Below are 19,279 nucleotides of genomic sequence, written 5' to 3'. Positions count from 1 at the left end.
GATCGATTGGGGCGAGTTGGGACATCTTTTCCGTCCTTACGTTTACAGCTGCTTCAATCGAGTGTTTTCACAGCGGCCCCACTGCGCGTCGAGTCGCGCGTACATCTGGTCGCATGCACGCGGCGTCCGTGTCAGGAAAAGTTGGTTTCTTCGCGAGTTGCAGCGCTGCGAATGAAGCGGCGTCCCATTCTGATTCACTCTTCCCGTGTCTTCGAGAGATCTAGCGATCTGCCATATACTTGACCTGCTCGGTCTACCATGCCTCAGCACAATCGCAGCGCTGGTCTGTGCGCTTTCACGTGACCCAGCAGCACACATCTCGGGCTTGCCACACCTCTTCACGTAGTGTAGACCCTGGATTTCCGTTTGAATCACAGGGCGTGTATTGCCGCATGTAGAAGGAGCTTGGTTGCCCATTCCGAGTGTGCTGAAGGAAGTGCTGTGCACCACGGCGCCGCGCCTGTCGTAGTCTCGGATTTGAAAGACGTTGACGCCGCGTCACTCGCGCGGCGTTGCCGACTAAATCCGCCATCTATTTTTGTTCTGCGCGCACAGGAAGCCAATTGTAGTAGAACGGAAACACGTGGAGTATTGAGTGTGTGCTTTCCGCACCCCTTGTCAGGCGAGCGCGGTGCAAGGGGTGGCGCTGTCTCTGGGCAGGTTGCAAAGGTGAAGGGGTGTAGGGGGTGGTTTTGTTGTCCCTGCCATTCCGGCATCTCCCACCCTCTTGCCCCCGTTCCTGCACGCTCTTTCGAAAGGAACTGGGCAATGGAATGACAGGTTCATATCGGTCTGCACGGCGGGGTGCGACGGTGGTATCCGCTTGGCACGGTTCTGATGGCAAATTAAACAATTCGACGCGTGACAAACACTGCTGGCGGTGGAAACGACTTTTGACTGCGCTAACTAGGATGTAACACGTTGTCGGTTGGGGCAGGCGAACGCCTCTGTCGTTTTGCTCGGGAGACCTCGGCTATCAGCAAGAAAATGCTGAGCGAATCAGCAGGTTTGGAGGCGGGTGCAGGGAGCTCAGCGGACTTGGCCAGGCATCTCAAACTGCTCCGGAATGACCTCGTGAGAAAACTCCTCCGCGCTGCATTTCTCACCTTTTATAATCTTTATAGTCAGATCAGCAGCTTCGCAAAGGAGGCACGTCCGTTTTGTCAACCTAGCGCGAAACTTCGTAGCGACATGTTCCGTGACCCAGGCCCTCTCCAGGGTCCGCGATGCTCCAGCCAAAAAATGTCTCTATGTGCGGGGGCTGCGCTCATCCTGGCTTGTCTGCCGTCCGCCATGAAGGCTAATGATCCTGCGTTGCAGAAACCACCGACTGACGGCAGTCGATACTGCGCGCGATCCGCTCGCTACACAGCCCAATATCTACAAGCTGCGACAATTCGAAAGCATGTGGCTCTGTCTGCTTCCCAGCTTCGCCGATGCCGAAGTCAAAAGGGTACCGCTCCGGCTTCGAGCTCCTGCTCAAATACCGGTAGCCACTTTGGCGGCGCTGTCAACTTGTCCCATTCCCTTCGCTCGGGCCTCGGCAGACCCATGGCCAAACCTGCGCAACAGAACGTTCGCGTTTCACAACAGCGGCAAGCCCAGAGTTTACCCTACAATGGGGAGCCCTCCGCAGCTGCCACGTTCCGTGAGTCATCCAAATTTCGAGCTCAATCCCCAGTATAGCTAACACACAAGATTCGCTACGACGCCAGCTGGTCAGGGGCCGCCCGCCGCGCTCTCAGCCTGCAGAGTCTTTCGAAAAGTCAGAGTCTGTGCGGTTTTCACTATTCAGGATCCGCAGGTCCGTCAGAGGGGGGCAGAGACGACGCTAGAACTCGTGCTTTTTCCCGGTCTATCTCTCCCACCGACACCACCGACAGCGCCTGCGGATCGCGGACGTTGTTGGGAGTTGCGGAGGACGGCAAAAAGCAAACACACTGCAGGAGCCCAGGGTCGCGTCGATCCAGCCATTCGCCCTGCCCGAGTGTGCCAGAGGCGAGGCCCGTCAGGGGCTCAACGGCAACGGCGGTGTGTCACATCTTTTGTGATATCGCACAGTCGATGGCAAGCCCCTGTATCCTCTCAGAGCCTCGCAGGAGGGGTGGAGACCTGCAGCGCTCTGCGAGACGAAGCGAAAACTCTCTTCTTAAACGGGTTACTCTAGGGTTCAGTTTTCGTAGCCAGTTTTCCTTCTCTGTTTTCGCGTTGCTCCTCTAAGCTGAGTGCCGATACAGTAGAAGCGTGAGCGGTGTTGCCGCAGCTCAGCAGGACAAGTCATCCAGCATTCCGGGAAGCCGCTTCTGAGTTGTTTGGTTGCCACTGCAGGCTCGGAATAGTAAGAAAGGCGCGGCAGAGACCAATGAGTCGGCGCAGATGCGAGCTCTCAACCAAAAACTGCAGGGTATTACGGCAAAATACTCGAACCTCGTGCGTTTGGCCTCGAGTAAGCCTATCACGTATGCAGCGGGAAGGAAGAGTTGGAAACGGGTGTGTATTGGGCAGAGAGGGGTAAGACCCGAAGAACAGAATGGCGCGTGCGCGCGGCGGTGAGCGTCTTGTATCAGGACAGCGTCAGTAGAAACCGGGATAATAAGGCCCGCCATGCCTCGTGGCTCTCGAACGCTCTTTGCGTGTGCTTGGACGGGCTGCCTGCACTCTCTGAATGCGGTAGTCTTGTGTCTCGAGGCTTCCGGCAGGCTACAAGGCGAAAGCGAAGGAGACGGGCGAGCAGCTTGACGAGGCCAAACGAGCCAGCGCAAAGGTGATCGACCTGCGAACTCGCGGGACGCACAGTCGTGAAGTAGCGGAGTGAAACTCTGAGTGGAGAAAAACCCTGTTCGCGTGTTCTCCTATAGATATGAACAGAACCTGCTACACGGCTCTCCCACCTCTCGGAAACGGGCTTGAGCGCCCCACTATCGGCTAATCCTCATTCTGAGACACATTTTTAGCTGGTTTTGAACAGCGAAGTACCGACACAGCCTCTAAATATAGAGCGTTTTGTCTTCGTGGAGACGGCACTTGCCCACAGACTCTTCGTTCGTTCGCGGCTCACCGCAAACGGGCCTTCCCGGCCTATTCAATTTTGACCGAACACGCTGCCCAGTGTTTTAGAACAAATGCTAGGCACGGTGCTGTGACACGGCGGGAGTAAACGTTATTCACCAATCAGATTGTCTGCTTCTCGCACGCAAGGATTAGCGCCCACTCTGAGGTCAGCAGTCCTGATTGATGCTGTCTATGATCAGCTCACAGAAGAGCTTGCTGCTGCCGAAAGTCGCCTTGACGAACTGCGAGAGAGCACCGTCAGCAAGGCCGAGTACAACGAGGTCAAAGGTCTCCTGTTGGAGGCGCGAGAGGAGGTCAAAACACGAGACGCCGAGATCGACTCCCTCAAGAAACAGCTCCACGCGGAACAGCAAGAAAAAGTCAAACTCCGGGACGCTCTGACGGCGAAACGTACGCGCATCCATTCGAATCGTGTGCAGCCTACGGGCGCGTGACAGATGTCGCCACTCCACTGAGAAAAACGGACGCAGCGGGTCTGCACGAAAGGGTGGACGCTGAGGCACGCACCTTCTCCTGGTCGCTCGGGAGGAAGCTCGCAGGCAGCTTTTTCGTCAACCGGGAAAAATTGGCTCATGGGGGGGGAGGGGGGGACGCGGGGGTCCGTATGAACTCTCTCGAGGATGCGGGGTGTTGCGCCTTCAGCTTCGCGCTCGGAACAAGCAAACCGCGCGGGAAAACGCGACGCTGCAGGCAACCACGAGGAGGTCGACCCGGCTGCCCAGCGGCAGGAGAGCACAGCCTTTACAGATGTCGTGTGTGAGCTCGAGAAGCTCCGCAGCTCTGCGAAAGCTAAAGGTGCGTTTAGCGCAAGGCGAAGCACCGCGCTCGTGGGAGGTTACTGTCACTCAACCACCGAAGCAGAGCAGGCATCCGCCGCCTGCGATGCATCCGCCACTATAGGGGCCGTCTTCCAGAACCGGAGCCAGCCCGTATGCCTGCCTGCGGACTGCGTGCGTCGCAGACCAACGCGGACGTCAGCTGCAAGAAGAAGTTTCGCAGCTCCGCGAGCGTCTCGCTGCGCAGCGGCGGACGACGGAAAAAGCGCAGCACCAACTCGCGTGCTTCATGCAGCGGATGGACGCGCTGCGGCGGCACCGAGCCCAAACTGAAGCCCGTGCGGGGCGACAAGCGCAGGCAAGTGTTTGGAGCCCTCGGCGTGACGCACGCGTGACAGGACTGGGAAATCTCCAGGCGTGCTGAGCCAACGATGCTGAGTTCACGTGGAGCAGCCGGACCCACCACGCGATCAAGTGCTTCCAGGCTTGCGACTCGGGGTTTCTGCGGCTTTCGCTTCGTTGGTGTGGAGTGGGCTGTGACTCGCAGTGTGCAGCAGTTGGGTAGCCGTCTGTGGACAGCGGCCGCGGAACGAGCAGTCCCGTTCATGGCTGAGTCATGCGAGAGATTCGTGTGGCGCGCGCCTCCGTGTCAGGTTCTTGCGGCCCTCCGTTCCGAGCTGACAAGCGAGCACGAAAACCGGCAGGTGCTTCTGCAGATTCTTGAGCTCTACGCGCCCGAAGTCGTCACGGAGCTTCGCCAGCGCATGCAGAAGCCCCCTCCGAGCACATTTCCCTCTCTGTGCCTGGATTCGTGCGGCTCGGGCGCCCCTGGGGCGCTCTCCGAAAAGTTTGGCAGCCCGTCGTCAGCTGCCAGTCCTCGTGCTGCGCTGACGGGTAGGAGGTCGCCCTTCAAGGCAGAAAGCCTCTGCAGAGCACCTCTGCGGCATGCGGCTCACGCGGGGCTCGATCCGCGCGAAGCTCATTCCAGGCCGTTCGCAGCAAAGGAGTCGCCAGGCGTGCCACAGGTCTCTGCCGCGCACGCCTCCCAACTCAACGTGGCAACCGGAAGCGTCGCCCCATGCCCAACAGAATCTCCAGATGCGTCGCCTACGGACCGCCTGCGCCTGCTGCGGAGGCGAGGCCTCCTCTGTGGGTTCGCCTACGGCGCCTTGAACTCAGAATGCCTGCCGGGAGGGGACGCTTCGGCGCCCACGCCCCTCGAGGCCGGCAGCGGAGGTTCTGCTTCCTCGGCGGCGCCTGCGCCGGACACAGCGCGGGTGCGTGAAGTCCCCTGGAACGGGAGTGCAGCGGCGCCGCAATGGAGGCCTCCGCCTTCGAACGCGGAAGCGCCCTCGCGTTCCCCGCATATGGAAGCCTGGGCAGGGGGGCAGACGATTCCTCGCTCTTCCCTCGGGACTCCATGTGTCGCTTGCAGGCCCCCGCCTCATCGGGCTGCTGCATGCCACGCGAACTGCGGCTGCAGCGCGCAAAGTCCACTCGTGAGCAGGGAGCTCGTCTCGCGTGGGGAGCCTGTCATAGGGAGGGATGCCGAGGGCACTCCTGCTGCCGCCTGCCAGCAGGAGATGGAAAACAGAGAGAGCCTCAAGTCAAGGGGAAACGCCTGTAACGCGCCAGAAGTCGATGGCATGACTTACATGCACGCGCGGAGACCGCCGCGGGAAGCCAGTCGGGCTTCGTGCGACGGCTTGGCCTTCATCAAACCCATGTCCCCCCCGACTCCGCACTGCGAACCCGTCGCGCGTCTCGCTCTGTTCGAGGAGCTGGAGCGGTGCTGTGCTCCAGACGGTCTCGCTGCTGTCAGCCAGCCACTACCACGGCAGTGCTTCCCCGTAGAGGGGCGGCATGGGGACGCCGCTCCGCTGGAGCCAAATGGCTGCGATGCGATTCGTCTCACCGGCGACTTAGAGTCGCCGTCAATGATCAATAGAGGCCTGCGACTCTTGCCAGCTGAGCCGCCGCTCCCGCCTGCCGAACCCGAGGAGGAGCAAACAAACACTCGAGGCTATTTACAAGCCAGTCCTGAGAGAAAAACGAGCAAGCCGCCGCTCTTCAGAAACGAGGACCTGTCCAGCAAGCCTCGCCGTCTCGTCCAGGCGGCGACGCCCCTCGTTGGGGGCGGCATGCAGAGCCCACACACTCTCTCGCCGGCAGCGCCTGTGGCAGCAGGAAACCGTGCCATGGACGGGAGGGCGCTCTATCGCCAGGGCTACACTGCGGGTTTGCCACTGCAATCCTGTGAGGCAGAGGTATCGTTACCCAGCGTGCGCGTGCGCGGGACTGCGCGGAAGTCCGCAGCCTGCGGGCTCGACGCGGAGGTGGCGGCGCCCGACGCCGACCGCGGTTGTCAAGGCGACGATGCAGGCGCCCTGATGCAAGGGACATTTGGCCTCAAAACAAAGGAGAAAGAGGCTAGTGGAGTTAGCCGATCCGAGGCGCAGCAGGTGTGGCTGGAAAACCCTAATCTAGCTCTGGGGGCAGCACGCACCTGCAGCTCGCCTCCAATTGCTTCCTCGCGACAGGGGCTGAGCAGCCTGGAGACTTCTAGGCAAGACGGAACGCCCTCAATAAACGTGCGACGCGGCGCGCCGTTTGCAGAAGAACTTCGGGTCGCTGAACGAGCTGCAATGCGCGAGCCAGTCTCAGGGACCCCCTGCGGAGCCAAGGCGGAGAAAGGAGGCAGAGAAGCCGTGGACGAGACGCCCGTCGCGGGAAACAAACTCGGTGGTAAGCCAGCGTAGGCTGGCCGAGGCGGGCACTACGTAGCCCAGGCGGTCGCTCGTGTTGTCTAGGAGTCCACCAGCTGAAGACTGAGGCAGCTTGAAGCGCTCGCATCGCGGTGGGTTATGGAGGACAGATGCCATCCTTTTAAGACACCCCACCAGCACTCAAGCGACCTTCTTTTCTCCGGTATATAGAGGGCAATGAAGCGCTGCGACAGCCATGGGCGTGGCGGGCTGCGAGCTTAGAGTGCATGCGGCGAGAACCTCGGCGTCTTTCTGAATGGCGCGAAATCCGCGGGGGTGACCTCTCGTTTCTCTCGCTGGTGTGTGAACAGTCTCCAAGCTGGAGCCGCACGGACTCTCGTCGACTCCGCTCACAAGAAGCCCGTCAGCAGCGCCGAGCGTGACTTCTGCTGCCTTACCCTTTGCCGAATCGAGTCAAACGTCACCGCCGCCATGCAATCCACTTTCGCGGTCGCCGGAAGCCGACTCAGTGGACATAGGGCTCAGCGAAGACTCGCAGTCAGCCAGTCCGCTGCTCCTGGAGGCCAGAGCGGCAAACTCCTCTAGCTCGCCACTAACGCAGAACTGGGCAGAGCTGACGAGGAACTCGGATGAGCCGGGATGGTCGCGGCAAATCGAAGTCGCATCAAGAGGTTTCCGGCTCTCCGACTTGAATGAAGGAAGGCGATGCAGTGACGGCCAGGTGAGACCACCTAGATGAGCTGTGAGCCTCCGTTTTTTTTCGTCGCTGCTATCAGGCATCGCTTTGGTGCTTGGAGATCCCTGCTTATCATGTGCCTGTATGAACCTTCTGCGAGGCGACGGATTAGGGCCGCTCAGGCACTAGTCACGCAATCCCCGCGCCTTGCGTGCTCGCCGGCGTAGCGTCCGTGCTTCACACACCCAGCAATGGATATGATGCTCCCGAAATACGCGGTGGAGTTCTTTAACCGTGAGAGGCTTCCAATATTTCAGCACGGAAGGAGACACGATGCTTCTGCACAGAGACGGTGAAGATCAGATAATTTTTCTACGCTGTGCGCACTGGAGCAGAAGGGCAGCAATACGAGCCCTGACCTGCGGCAGCGCGTCCGCGCGGGAGCTGCGCGGACCATTCAGAAGCGCTGGCGTTTATACAAGGCGCGGAAGATGGTGTCGAGTTCCGTGTCTCAGTCCTGCTTGGCTGCATGCGCTTCGCTGCTACATGACCGGGGTTCGCCGCCAGTGAGCCGCCCGGCGAACGATCGAGCACTGCTCAAGTGCCGGACGTTGGAGCCGCGTCGTTGCCATTCCGGGTGGACGGGTCAGAGCCCAGAAATGACGCCCAACCCCATTCCACCGCCTGAAGGGAAGTCGCCTGTCACTCCCCAGCGGCAAACGGAATCGTTGCGCGCGCCGGACAGCTCTCCGACGACACACCAGCGAGGTGACGAGCAATACAGGGCACTCACACTGGTTTCAGCAAAGCCAGAGCCCTCTAACCAAAACGCACGCAATCCTGGTAAGCGGAGGCGACTCACGATCGGGACAGAAGACAGGGTCTCGTGTCTCGTTCGAATGATCTCATCGATGTGAAGGTCAACCGGTGAAGGGAGGTCACGCACGGTCTGAACGCTGAGCCGACACAGTCCAATTGCACCTTGCGGCCGGGGGCTCCACACGAGCGACGCATGCATGTTCGTGTTATCGCTCAGATGCAACAGAATGCAACACTCTTCCCTTTCGAGAGGTGGCAACTCGTCCGCAGAAAGAACGCCCGCTTCCGCCATTGCCGCCTGGCGACATGGCTCTGGCGCTTCAAGAAGCGAAACTGCGGCGGCAAATACGATATTACGCGGAAATGCACCAGTTCTACTCAATGCAGCTACAGCAGAACATTCTAGACCCGTCTGACGGGCTGGAGGAAAGTTTCGACAGAGAGTCTTTCCCCCGCATGCTAGAGGGTACGGACTTGAATCCTCTCCAAATGGACATAAACGAACTGCTGGAACATTCTGCCGCTTTCCTCGGCGACGCCGAACCGCTGCGTCAGTGACGGTTTAGGCCAAGCGGGGGGGCACGGGGGGCGGGGGGGACAGACGGTTCTTTTTCCAGGTTTGAAAGGACGATTTTCGCAGACCGCAGATCTTCTGTGCGTCTAGTACGGAACACTCCATGCATGCATCCAGTGCCCGACCACGCTTTGGGCGGCACTGACAACCGCATCTGCTTCCTGACCTGCTCCTGCACGCGGAGTATGAGTGTGTGGCCCCTGTGCAAATTGTGGCTTCACCGATTGTAAATGTGCAAGTCGTGCCCTTCCAAGACTGTCTACATGTCGCGCGTTTTTTTCACTGTAAGCGGTAAAGCCAGAGCTCGCTCATGTTGGGGGAGGGGACGCCAAGTTTGACAACTGTGACATCTACTGTGGGAAGGACACCACGAGGTTAATCACCCACGCCTCTCCAGTGTCGCTGCCACGAGCCACTTATTATTGCCTCTTGTCACAATGAATCTGCCAGTGGCTGGCTGGAAGCGGTATGAGGCTGATGACCAGCATGCGCAAGCAACTCACGCGTCTACGTGTGGACTCCTGCGGCCTTCGCAACGATCAGAAATGGATGTTTCTGTTTCTTAATCTGGTGCAAAATGAGACATTTGAGCGACAGGGATGGGCCTGATCGTGTCAAACACTCAGTACCACGGGATGGCAGGCACAGCTCGGACATGATTACAACGTGAATCGAATAAATCAGGACACTAGAACATCTAGAGGACCAGATGTACCTCCAGGTACGAGACAAAGACAACAAAGTAATCTTTCATCTGTACAAAATACGACAGCTTCCACAGTGACTAGGGGCGGCGTAGCACAGATTCGTGCACGCCTGGGCATCGAACAGAAAAACTAAAATCGTGGTTCAACGCTAGCCTTCGCAACGGGCACTGCCAATCCAGTTAAATCCATTTAACTGTCTACCAGCTCATTGATTCACACTAGCGGAACGCTGACCGCACTATCTTCAGCAGCCGCAGTCATAGTACTCATTCTCGAAAACGTTGAATGGAATCTCGTCGCCTTGGTTCCACGACAGAATCCAGTCCCTACAAACAGCACAGGCCCCACGAAACACAGATTACGAACTCCGCTTTAAGGCGGTGCTGCATAGAAGACGCCGGACGGGATTGCCGAGCCGGATGTCTTAAAGAAAAGCTCTGCAATTGCGGACCGGCACCCAGGAATTGTTGACCTCGGTGCCTCAGCTCATGAAATACAACGCCCCCCTTGATCAAGAATGTGACTCCGTTCATGTGGAAGATGGTTGCCGGCTGCTGGACAGTGTCACGTTGCTCACGTTGCAGGCGGTCCGCGCCGAGCGAAAAACGATTTTGCGTTTTCGAGAAGTCCCCGAAAGCCGTGGCCTGTTGACAGGCAAGCGCACACATGCTGTATCGAGGTTGCAGGAAAAGGAGGGCTGAAGACAAAGTGCACAGACCTGCTCTTTGGCAGTTGTCCTCGTGGCGAAACGTGGTCAAAGTGCCCCGCTCGCCTTCCCCTACCGTACCGCGGCTGAAAGGGAGGACACCCTTCGGTAGATCTTTCAGGTATCCAATGTGCTGGCGATGCATGTGCTCCCTGGATTAAGGCACAACACGAAGGCTAAAACGCATGTGACACACTGAACATCCGAAAACAGGCGGCAGTCGAGCAGCTGGTTTGCTCGCAAAAACAGTCATCGGCAACGAGGGTCTAACAGGGTGATGTCACCTGGGGACGGCGCATCAAAGCTGATGAAAGAACGACTCAAGAATCGTTCAGCCACGATGTGCTTGGCCCTCTAGACAGTCAGCTTTCTCACAAACGGATCCGAGATCCTTTAAATATCGTGGGCTCTGCTCACGATCGGCCCCGCTTCAACAAAACGGACTATGTCTCGCACATCTGGGGGGCCTGAAGTCATTGCCTCTGTGTCCGAATTCGAGAAAAACCTTCACCCTCCGGGCCGCTCCGTCGCTTCACTCACCAAGTCGTCTGGCTGGAAAGGATCAAGTAAGTGTGATACACCAGCAGTCCTGCCTGTAGTACACAGAGAAAGGCAGATGCATGCAGGCGCCAAGCGACTTAGACATTCGGGGTGGGAGGACTTCTCATGTCCAAAGGAAGTTGTCTCTCTCAGCCTGCAGCGCCTGAGGAATTCCGCTCTTCGGAAGGAACGCCAAAGCGCCTTTGGGCGTGTAGAGCCGTCCTGCAGCGCGGGCTGAGCGTTGTATGACCCTTGTTTGGTATAGTGAAGATGCACAGGACATGCAAGGCTACCCGTGGGTAATGCCTTGCAGAACCGGTTTTCTCCCGCGTGTCACCATTCCGAATGGACGTAGTAAGAATATGTCCGTTGCAGCTCTATTCGAACTGCCCCAAAGGCTCGTGGACTTTCCCCTCGTCTGGTTACCAGTCCAATAGCAGCAAAGGTAGTTACAATCCACACCAGAAGTGTGCAGCTGTTTCGAATAATCCAGTCTGATGCTCGAAAACGTCCACGCAAGCCGCTCCAAGCCTATGAGGCATCACGCACACACTTCATTCTACAGCGGATGAGAAGCATCGAAACCGACACCTCTCATTTTGCCTACGCGGCGCGCGAGCGCGCACTGCTCTACTGCGTGTCAGGAAATCGACGTGCGCGGACTAGGTTGCCCCTGTCAATCTGAGGTTAACGTTCGAGCCCAGACAATTCCGGCTGACAAGCGTCCGCAACTTAAATCTTGATCTCGTTTCTCGTGGAGCGACAAGACGGTGCAGGTAAGCGATATGAACCTCAAGCCCCGCACCACAAACCCTACAGCCTCGCCAGAATTGCTTTTCACATTAGACTGGTCTGCTGCGGGATGCGGGCATTTTCTTGCTTGGTACGCAGCAGTGCCCCCCACGAGCACATGAGTGCTCATGAGGCGCGGTCCCAGGTGCTGGTGTGATGCTGGGCCCACTGCAAAGCGGACTCGTGTACGAGTCTTACCGCTGCCGAATCCCACACAAGCGCAGCCGTCTGTGTGACGAGAAAAAAATAAAATCTCCAATGGTTGAATTCCCCTATACAGCATCCTAGCAAACAACGGTAAAGTGGGACCACAAAAGTGGAGAAAATAGACAACGAGTTGCTCTTCTGTCTGTGTTGCGAACACGCGCTCACTCGGGCTCTGACACTGGGCATCTGCAAGTGTAAGCGTGTGCGTTTTGAGCACTTACCAAGAAAGGTGCAGTGATGATCGAATGTGAGGACGCAGTGGTTGCATTCCTTGCAATGTCTTGCACGGAGTGGCTGGAGCAGGCGACAGCACTTGCAGAATGTGTACCTCCGACCGTTGAATAGCAAGCATCCCTCTGTGCGTGTAGGATGGACCCGTGGTTCCGCCGAGGCATCTAGGTTCCGTGGAGGTTCACTGGCTCCACAACTAGTGTCCGCGGATATGCAGCACGAATTTCGGGCTGCCTGAGTGGCCCGGTTGTCAGTCGACAGTGTGATGCTTGATGCACGCGCAGAGGAGGCCCGAGGGTACCGTCGTCTGTCCTCCAGGTGATCAATCGAGCACTCCCTTGTTACGTTTTCTGGCTTGAACGCCGTGTTGATTTCTCCATCACTTTCGGATTCCGTTTCAGGGGGCAGTGTGTGGTGCGTAGACGCCGCCTCCACGAGATCCCGTTTAGCTAGACTGCTCGTAATCCTGCTATGCCCGGCTTTGACTGGAACATGAGGCAAGGCACGCTCTCGTGACGCCGTACGTGGAAGCCTATTTGACAGGCCATTCTGGTATTCTTCAGCCTTGCGAATGTAGCCCGGGTTGATACTAACCCACATGTAAAACCCGAGAGCGCAAAGGTGCACGGAAATCCACAGCAGGCACTCGACTGCCCTACCCTGAGCAAAAGATTGCCGACACCACGTGTCCTCGACATAGAGAAACGTCGTCGACAGAACAAGATAGAAAATATACCAGAAGGAGTAAACCCACCCGAGAGAACGCTCCTTCCAGGTCTTCACTAGCTTGGGGATTGTGTAGGTGTCGGCATCGTGACCTGGAGTGTTCGGAGGTGGAGCACAACTGTTGGCGCGGAACAGCTCTATCGGTGGAGGAATACCAATGGAAGTTTCCTGATGGAACGTCGGCGGTTCGGACGCTTGCTCTTGAACTTCGTCCTGCTGATCGGAGCCCGACAACGGTGTGTGATCTCCTGCTATTCCAGGATTGCCGAAATTTATTTGTGGTGGCCACGTTGCATTACGGGGTGACGAAGGGTATGTAGGCAGAAAGCACCAACACGGACGCCCGTCATGCAGAAGATCCACAGTTTCTCTCCTCTTGGAACCGCTTTCAGGGGAAGAGGAGCTTTTTGAACACTCGCAGGAGACCACGGTGGAGCTGTCTGCTTCTTCGACAGACGCTCTCCACGACGTATACGGCGCGGACAAACATAAGCCGTCGTCTCGGCTCGGAATTACATTTCTATCTTCGTGGAGCGATGGGGCTGAATGCGTCCTCATCGCGAAGAGAAATCTGGTACGAGGTCATTGGCCTGGCCGTCAAGGGGAAATAACTGGATCTGTAAAGCTGGACTGGATTCAGTAGCAGAGTACAACGCTATGGAAGCTGGAAGAGCTCTCGTCCCAAATTGGAGGAGGCAATTTTGTTCCAAACAATATTTGACCGGAGTCCTTTTCACGTAGGCCTGGACTGCGACCTTGCGCAGTAGCCGCTTAGCACGCTGTGACTTGCCGAACAAACAGGCTCACCTAATTCAAGACCGCGCTACAGTAACACGGAACGCTCTACCGGCGGGGACCAGTGAAAAAACGAAATCAAATCGACCACCCATCCTAGGGAATCCTGCTCACGCGTTCCTTTCTAGCGTATCCACGAGTTTCTTATTGGTCGCCGCCTCCACGGGCTAGTTTTTTCTCGGGAAGTGCAGAACACAAAAACTAATACACGGTTTGTCCAGAACCCGTCCAAGAAAGTTCACTACGGGAAATGGCAATGGGCTTCGCACATCACTGTGGGGTAACGTCTCAAAGGAAAAAAGTGACGCCGGCACAGGTTTGTCAACTTGCAGCCATTCTGACTCTTTGGTGGATTCGAACTCGTTGTTCCCTGTTAATACCCACGCCGGTATTCGAGTTCTATGAGTTACGCTAGTGCACAAAATTCTTATAGACCATTTTTCTGAGCTAGCTGGACGCATGACAGGCAGAGCGCGCTTCCACGCTGAGGCACCAGGGGTTGAAATAGTCGGGAAAAAGATCAATAGAGTAGAAGACTGACCATGACAATGTGCTGGATTCGTGTGCGATAAAAGGATGATGCTTAGTTTGGCATACGCTTTCCGACGGATGCAACGGATCTTCCTGATTAGTTACATGTGCCACAAATGCTCTTCGGCATGAAGTATGCCGTTGCAACATCTTCCGTGTTTGCAGTGCAGGAAACGTAAGTCTCACACTAGGTTTCAAGGAGCAACGCTGATGCGCGGGAACCACAGAAAGACAGCGAGAGAGGCACCGGCTTTAGACAGCCACGAAAAAAACACATGTGTTCTTGTGCCAGGGGCAGCAAAAGCTGACGCCACGGGCTTGCCATTAAGCCGGTCAATCACGATCAAAACAGAGTCCACTGTTTGAATGTGAAAACACTGGGAAAGTGCGCGGAACGATTCTTAGTTCGCGCCCTGGTGCGAGGTAGTTGTGGTTGTGCGCCTAAGGTGAGTATGTTAGAAACAAGGCACCGCCATGCTTCCGGTGGCGCCATACATTGTCGACGTTCCAATTGGCCATGTTCTCCATTTGAGATACCTTCACGCGGCAATTTCTGCCAATCTCTGACAGGCGAGGTCACGCCGCAGACGACTGCTCAAGCGCTTCACAAAGCTGGAGAAACAGACCGTCCCGAGTTCCAGCAGGCCTAGACTACAGACCTGTTCAAGATAACAATGTTTTATCATGTGAATTGACACCTGGAGAACATAGAGTTGCATACATAGGTGCTCTCAAGAGAACCGGGGACTACTTCATGGATCAGCTTCTCACAGGTTTTCCCTTGGTAATCGATATTACAAGATGCAGTGAATCCTGCACACTAGCAAAAAATCCCCATTATTGTTCAGGCTGAAGTTCGCTATGTTCCAACAGAGATGCGAAAAAGATAAGTGATCACGAAGCACCAACAGCGGCAGGGTGCAGCCAGATGATTTACCCTAGTGCACTAGTGAACGCCTTCCTACGCCTTGTCGAAGGCTTTGACCACGTAATCTTGCACCATTTCCTTCAAGTAGGCTGTTACCGAATAGTTGGCCTGTTTTGACGTAACATGCATGCGACTACAGGTTGGTCGAATGCCGCTATCGATACTAACAGGATAAACATCGTAGCGACAAACGAAGGAAGCGAAGGAGGCCTAGTACATCAAACGAACTATTCAATGGAATAGTAGTCTTCACCATTCACAGCTTCCCTACGCACACAATGACGACTGAATTATGACAGCTCCTTGGGAAGAAGAAAAACCTGAAGAAGCGAACGACTACCTCACATAAACCACGAGCTGCACCACCGACATCCAGAAGTTTTGCCACACATACAGGACAGTTACAGAAACTCGTGGCGCCTGTATGCTAGCTTATAGGCTGCAAGTGGCCCGGGACGTGTCTAGAAAAAACAAGAAAGATTGCGTCGTAAGCCTCTCAGTAGAGACACGATGCCGAGTGCCCCTTTCCTGGTCGCATTCATAAAGGCCAGTGACAAACTGTACACACTAGTGTGCGTACAGGTCTCGTGCTGTCTACTTTGTTCCCCAGCGCAACACGCCTTGCGCTATGGAGGCTCGTTCAACCGTTTCGAAAGAACGGCTCTGTCAACGGGGTGGACCAACAGCGACATCCAAGGGCCTACTCCGAAGACACACGCTGGTGCTTCCCCGCGCCTCCTCCTGCCCAAGAGCATCTGAGGGACGCATTTGGGCCACGATATGCATTGCAGATTGGAGAAGCGCGCTTGGCGAATCTCTTTCTGACTCTGCCTCGTTCCTCAGGATCCCTTCCACCACGGTTGCGGCAGGCGGAAGCGGTGGAATTATCGGGCATTCTGGCATGATGGCCGAAGTCCCCAATTCCAGTTCACTTCTGTGCGAACCTTCGCGTCCTGCGTCCCCTACATCCTGCCTCCATTCCAGAGCAAGCTCCATCAGTTTTCCCCTCACAATGTCTTCCCTTTCTGCTGCGTAAATTCGATACAGCATTGCCACGTTTTTCGCTGCGTCCAAACCGCCCAGCCGTTTCGGGCAGAAACCCCTCGATTTCTTTTTTCCTTCTCGGAAATGCTGCACTCTCCACAGGGCCTTTCGGTAATCAAAGTACAGACCCTCACACCCGCTCTTCCAATGGGTGGAAAACAGAGACTCCCCAGTTCGGAGGCAACGCAAATAACTGAACTTTGTAGAGAGGCGCTGGCCTGCTACCCCAGTTCTCCACTCGACAGTTGCAAGCGCACCAAGCAGGGAAGACGCAAATGAAGAAATAGGGCGGTAACGAGGAGCATGCAGGTGCTTCCTTCTCGTTGAATTCTCCACTGTCAGAGCCTGTGCGTGCTTCTCCACAGGAGGAACTTGTGGCCCCTGCCTGCATTCGTTTGGAGTGTATGCTTGGATCGTCGAAGCCGATAAGGGTGGAGCAGAAGACGGGACTGCAAAATATGGCTCAGCGCAAGGCAGCGCCGTACGTCGTGGACAGGCAGAAGAAGGAGTGGCTGCATAATGTGCCGCAGCCGACTGATAACATGCCGGAGCAGATACATGGGTGGCCGGCACATGAAAAGACGAACTGGGAGGAAGCTCACGAGTAGGACGAAGGAAGCTGCTTGGAGTACTTTGCTGTGACGGTCTCTCTTCTACACCCATAGAAACCGCGGCCACCTCATTTACGCAGGTCGCACCTCCCTCGTTTCCATCCACGGTCATTTGCGTTACACGGTTTGGCGCGTTCCCTTCTGTCCGCAGCGGTTGCCCATGCTGATCACGTAGGCCAATCTGACCTAAATACGGCGTAGACGGCAACGGGAAAGCACTGGAAGGAGTGTAGCATCCAGGTTCTGTCACAGCACCGTCAGTATTAGACGGCCCACAGTTCTCTCTCATCGCTGCTCTGATTGGTAGGGGAAGCTGCGGGCGGGTGCTGCCCGTAAAGGCCCGGAAAGACTCTAAGAGAGTGTGATACTGATCCGGCTGTGAAAAGAAGTGTGAGCGTCGCCCAGGGTTCTCCTGCGTCGTAGTCCACGCTTCAACAGCGCTTGCGTCAACAGAAACAGAGCCCAAGGGAGGCGACGCTTCGTGAGAAGACACCAGCACAGGACTCTGAAGCACGCCTGATGAAGAGGGGCTCGACATGTGAAGGGGAGAAGTAGCGATGTTCTTGTAGAACAGGGATGCGCACACAGACGGCACGTGGGCAGCAAATGTAGGCCCTACGTGTGTGTGGCATGTAGTGCCGGGAGCGCTCCAGGTTCCACTAGTTTTCCTTTCTTCTGTGTCCACTGCAATATCTGGCTTGGTGTTTGCCGCTCCGCCCTCGATTCGTCGTCCCCTCTTCTGTCGCACAGCTGGCCGAGCCCCCGCGTCGGAGCCGCCAGACGCATTTTTGTCTCTTACGTTTGACATCGCATCAGCTGACTGCACAGTCGCCCCTGAAGGCCTCGTAGCGCGTTTTGCACGCTGCTTCCTGGCCGAGAATTTACGTGCCTTACTTGCAGCCCTGCTCCTACGTCCGTTTTGAATGGCTGTTGCCATCTTCTGGGAGCTAGCGGTGCAAGCATCCTGCTTCTCCGGAGCTTCTATTCCTTGTGATGCATCAAGACGGTGAGCCGCCGACCTTTCAGGCAGATAGCCACCGTATTCCGATATACCACCAGGCCCAAACGAATAAGGAAACACGTGTGGTGCCTGCGGTCCCATGCGGCTTTGAGATCCATCGTTATTGATGATATACCCGTCTGCGGAGTAGTGACCGTGCAGCAATGAACCAAAAGGTAGTGACGCAGAGGGATGAGACGACACCTGTGGATGTGGTAGAGTCAGAGGAAGAGCAAAACCCGACGGAGGACATCCGATCACATGCGCGCCCACCAGGGAAGGCTCAGCAGTAGCTAACTGACGCGAAACGGAAGCATCCTCATGGAGCGAAGATACAAGCGGCTCTGAAGCAGAAAGGCCACGGGTAGAGTAATGGGGAGCGGGATCGCATCCAGGGTGGCCTGGGGCTGCAGGCGCCAGAGAGACACCGACTGACGGAGAAAACGGGAGAGGCAGCCGATTGCTGGATTGATAAGCTGTCACCGGGTGGACTGTCATCGGATGAAGGCAGTCTCCAGTGGAATGCGCCGCCGTCGCGTCCTGTAGCTTTGGACAGTCACCGCTGGTACCGAATCTCACGCGATCAACGAAAGCCAGAGAAGGAGAGACGACAGTAGAGCTTGTCGAGGATGCGAACGAAAACTGAGGGGAGGCGCCACTTGAAAATGACACGGGACCGAGAGAAGGATTGTGCTGACGCGGCCAGGAGCCGTCCGGGACGCTACACATACTATCTGAGCTAAAAAAATCCCTGGGACCCGCAAGCTGATTGCAGATCCTGCTAGGTGTATGCTGGTCCATGCCCTTGAGGCTACCTGGGGACTCTTCAACATATTTTTGATCTTTGGAGACCGCCTTTCCGACTGTGTACTGCTGACTTGCTCCAGTGTCATCATCTCTAGCCCACCATACCGACTCTCCAGAGAAAGTCGAGGGTGTATCACACCTATGTCTCTTCCTCTGCGCACCCACATTGCAGGTTTCGTCTACACCATCTTTCTCACATACGTCTTCTACAGAGTCTATCGGCTGCCGACGATGGTTTTCCCATTCGGAAGCTTCGCCGTTGACTGCGTACCACTCTTCATGCGGTGCTGGCAGAGAGCTACTCATGATATTTCTGTGAAGGTTGAGCTCTACTCCTTGAACAGAGGAGGAGGTCGACGAAGAGGTAGGGACGTCACTGCCATTCTGAGGTAGAACTTGTGAGTCCACAATACCTTCTTTACACTCCACAGCACCAACCTGCGGAGATTCACTCCTTCCTAGTATCGCGGATGGCGGACTCGCATTCCATGCACCCTGTCGCAGTGCCTCATGATTACAGAAGGCTGACGGCTTTTCCCCCTCACAGGGTGTAGATTCACGGGGTTCCGACCGCTGATGGAGCCACATCTCCCGAGTACCCTCCTCGCGGATCTCCCGCGTCTCTGACGTAGGAGATAGGGCTAACAAACGGTTTTGTTCATGGACACGGGAAAAAAATGGGTCTCCTTGGTGGCGTGAGCTATGCTCGCGGGGGTCGCCGAACCCTCGCTCCCCGCCAGGGTCCGTCGGGTGGGATGCCTTGAGAGGCTCCGAAGGGTACCACATGATGTTCGCTCGTAGCGTGTGCCAGTCGCTGAAGGTTGCCTCTCTTCCTCGCGGTTAGTGTGTCTCACCGCGGCCAGCGTCGGCATCCACGACAACCTCGGCAATACCACGAGAAGTACGAAACGATGACGGGAAGCACGCAGTACTTGACAGAAGAACCCCAAGAGCACCACGAAGTGAACGCGAACACTCACGTCTACCAGAGTGATTACCACAACTGAGGAA

At 56.4% G+C, this 19,279-nt stretch overlaps 3 protein-coding genes across 3 annotated transcripts; 2 read left to right on the top strand and 1 right to left on the bottom strand.

The window, feature by feature from the left end:
• Positions 1-1,242: 1,242 nt before the first annotated feature.
• Positions 1,243-4,181, top strand: BESB_006300 (uncharacterized protein; the record flags this gene model as incomplete). Its single annotated transcript, XM_029359385.1, has 4 exons — positions 1,243-1,648; positions 2,700-2,764; positions 3,252-3,462; positions 3,715-4,181. 4 exons carry the CDS (start codon positions 1,243-1,245, stop codon positions 4,179-4,181), a joined length of 1,149 nt encoding a protein of 382 aa, XP_029222298.1.
• A 98-nt stretch (positions 4,182-4,279) lies between these two features.
• Positions 4,280-8,627, top strand: BESB_006290 (uncharacterized protein; the record flags this gene model as incomplete). Its single annotated transcript, XM_029359384.1, has 4 exons — positions 4,280-6,593; positions 6,925-7,295; positions 7,646-8,093; positions 8,287-8,627. 4 exons carry the CDS (start codon positions 4,280-4,282, stop codon positions 8,625-8,627), a joined length of 3,474 nt encoding a protein of 1,157 aa, XP_029222297.1.
• Positions 8,628-15,472: 6,845 nt separating this feature from the next.
• BESB_006280 (AP2 domain transcription factor AP2XII-3) lies at positions 15,473-18,574 on the bottom strand (the record flags this gene model as incomplete). The annotated part of the gene is made up of 1 exon (XM_029359383.1): positions 15,473-18,574. One exon carries the CDS (start codon positions 18,572-18,574, stop codon positions 15,473-15,475), a length of 3,102 nt encoding a protein of 1,033 aa, XP_029222296.1.
• Positions 18,575-19,279: the final 705 nt, after the last annotated feature.

The sequence above is a fragment of the Besnoitia besnoiti genome, chromosome I (genome assembly GCF_002563875.1).
Source record: "Besnoitia besnoiti strain Bb-Ger1 chromosome I, whole genome shotgun sequence".
Taxonomy (NCBI): domain Eukaryota; phylum Apicomplexa; class Conoidasida; order Eucoccidiorida; family Sarcocystidae; genus Besnoitia; species Besnoitia besnoiti.
Note: the sequence above shows the minus strand (reverse complement) of the source record. Positions and strands in the feature narration are given on the sequence as shown.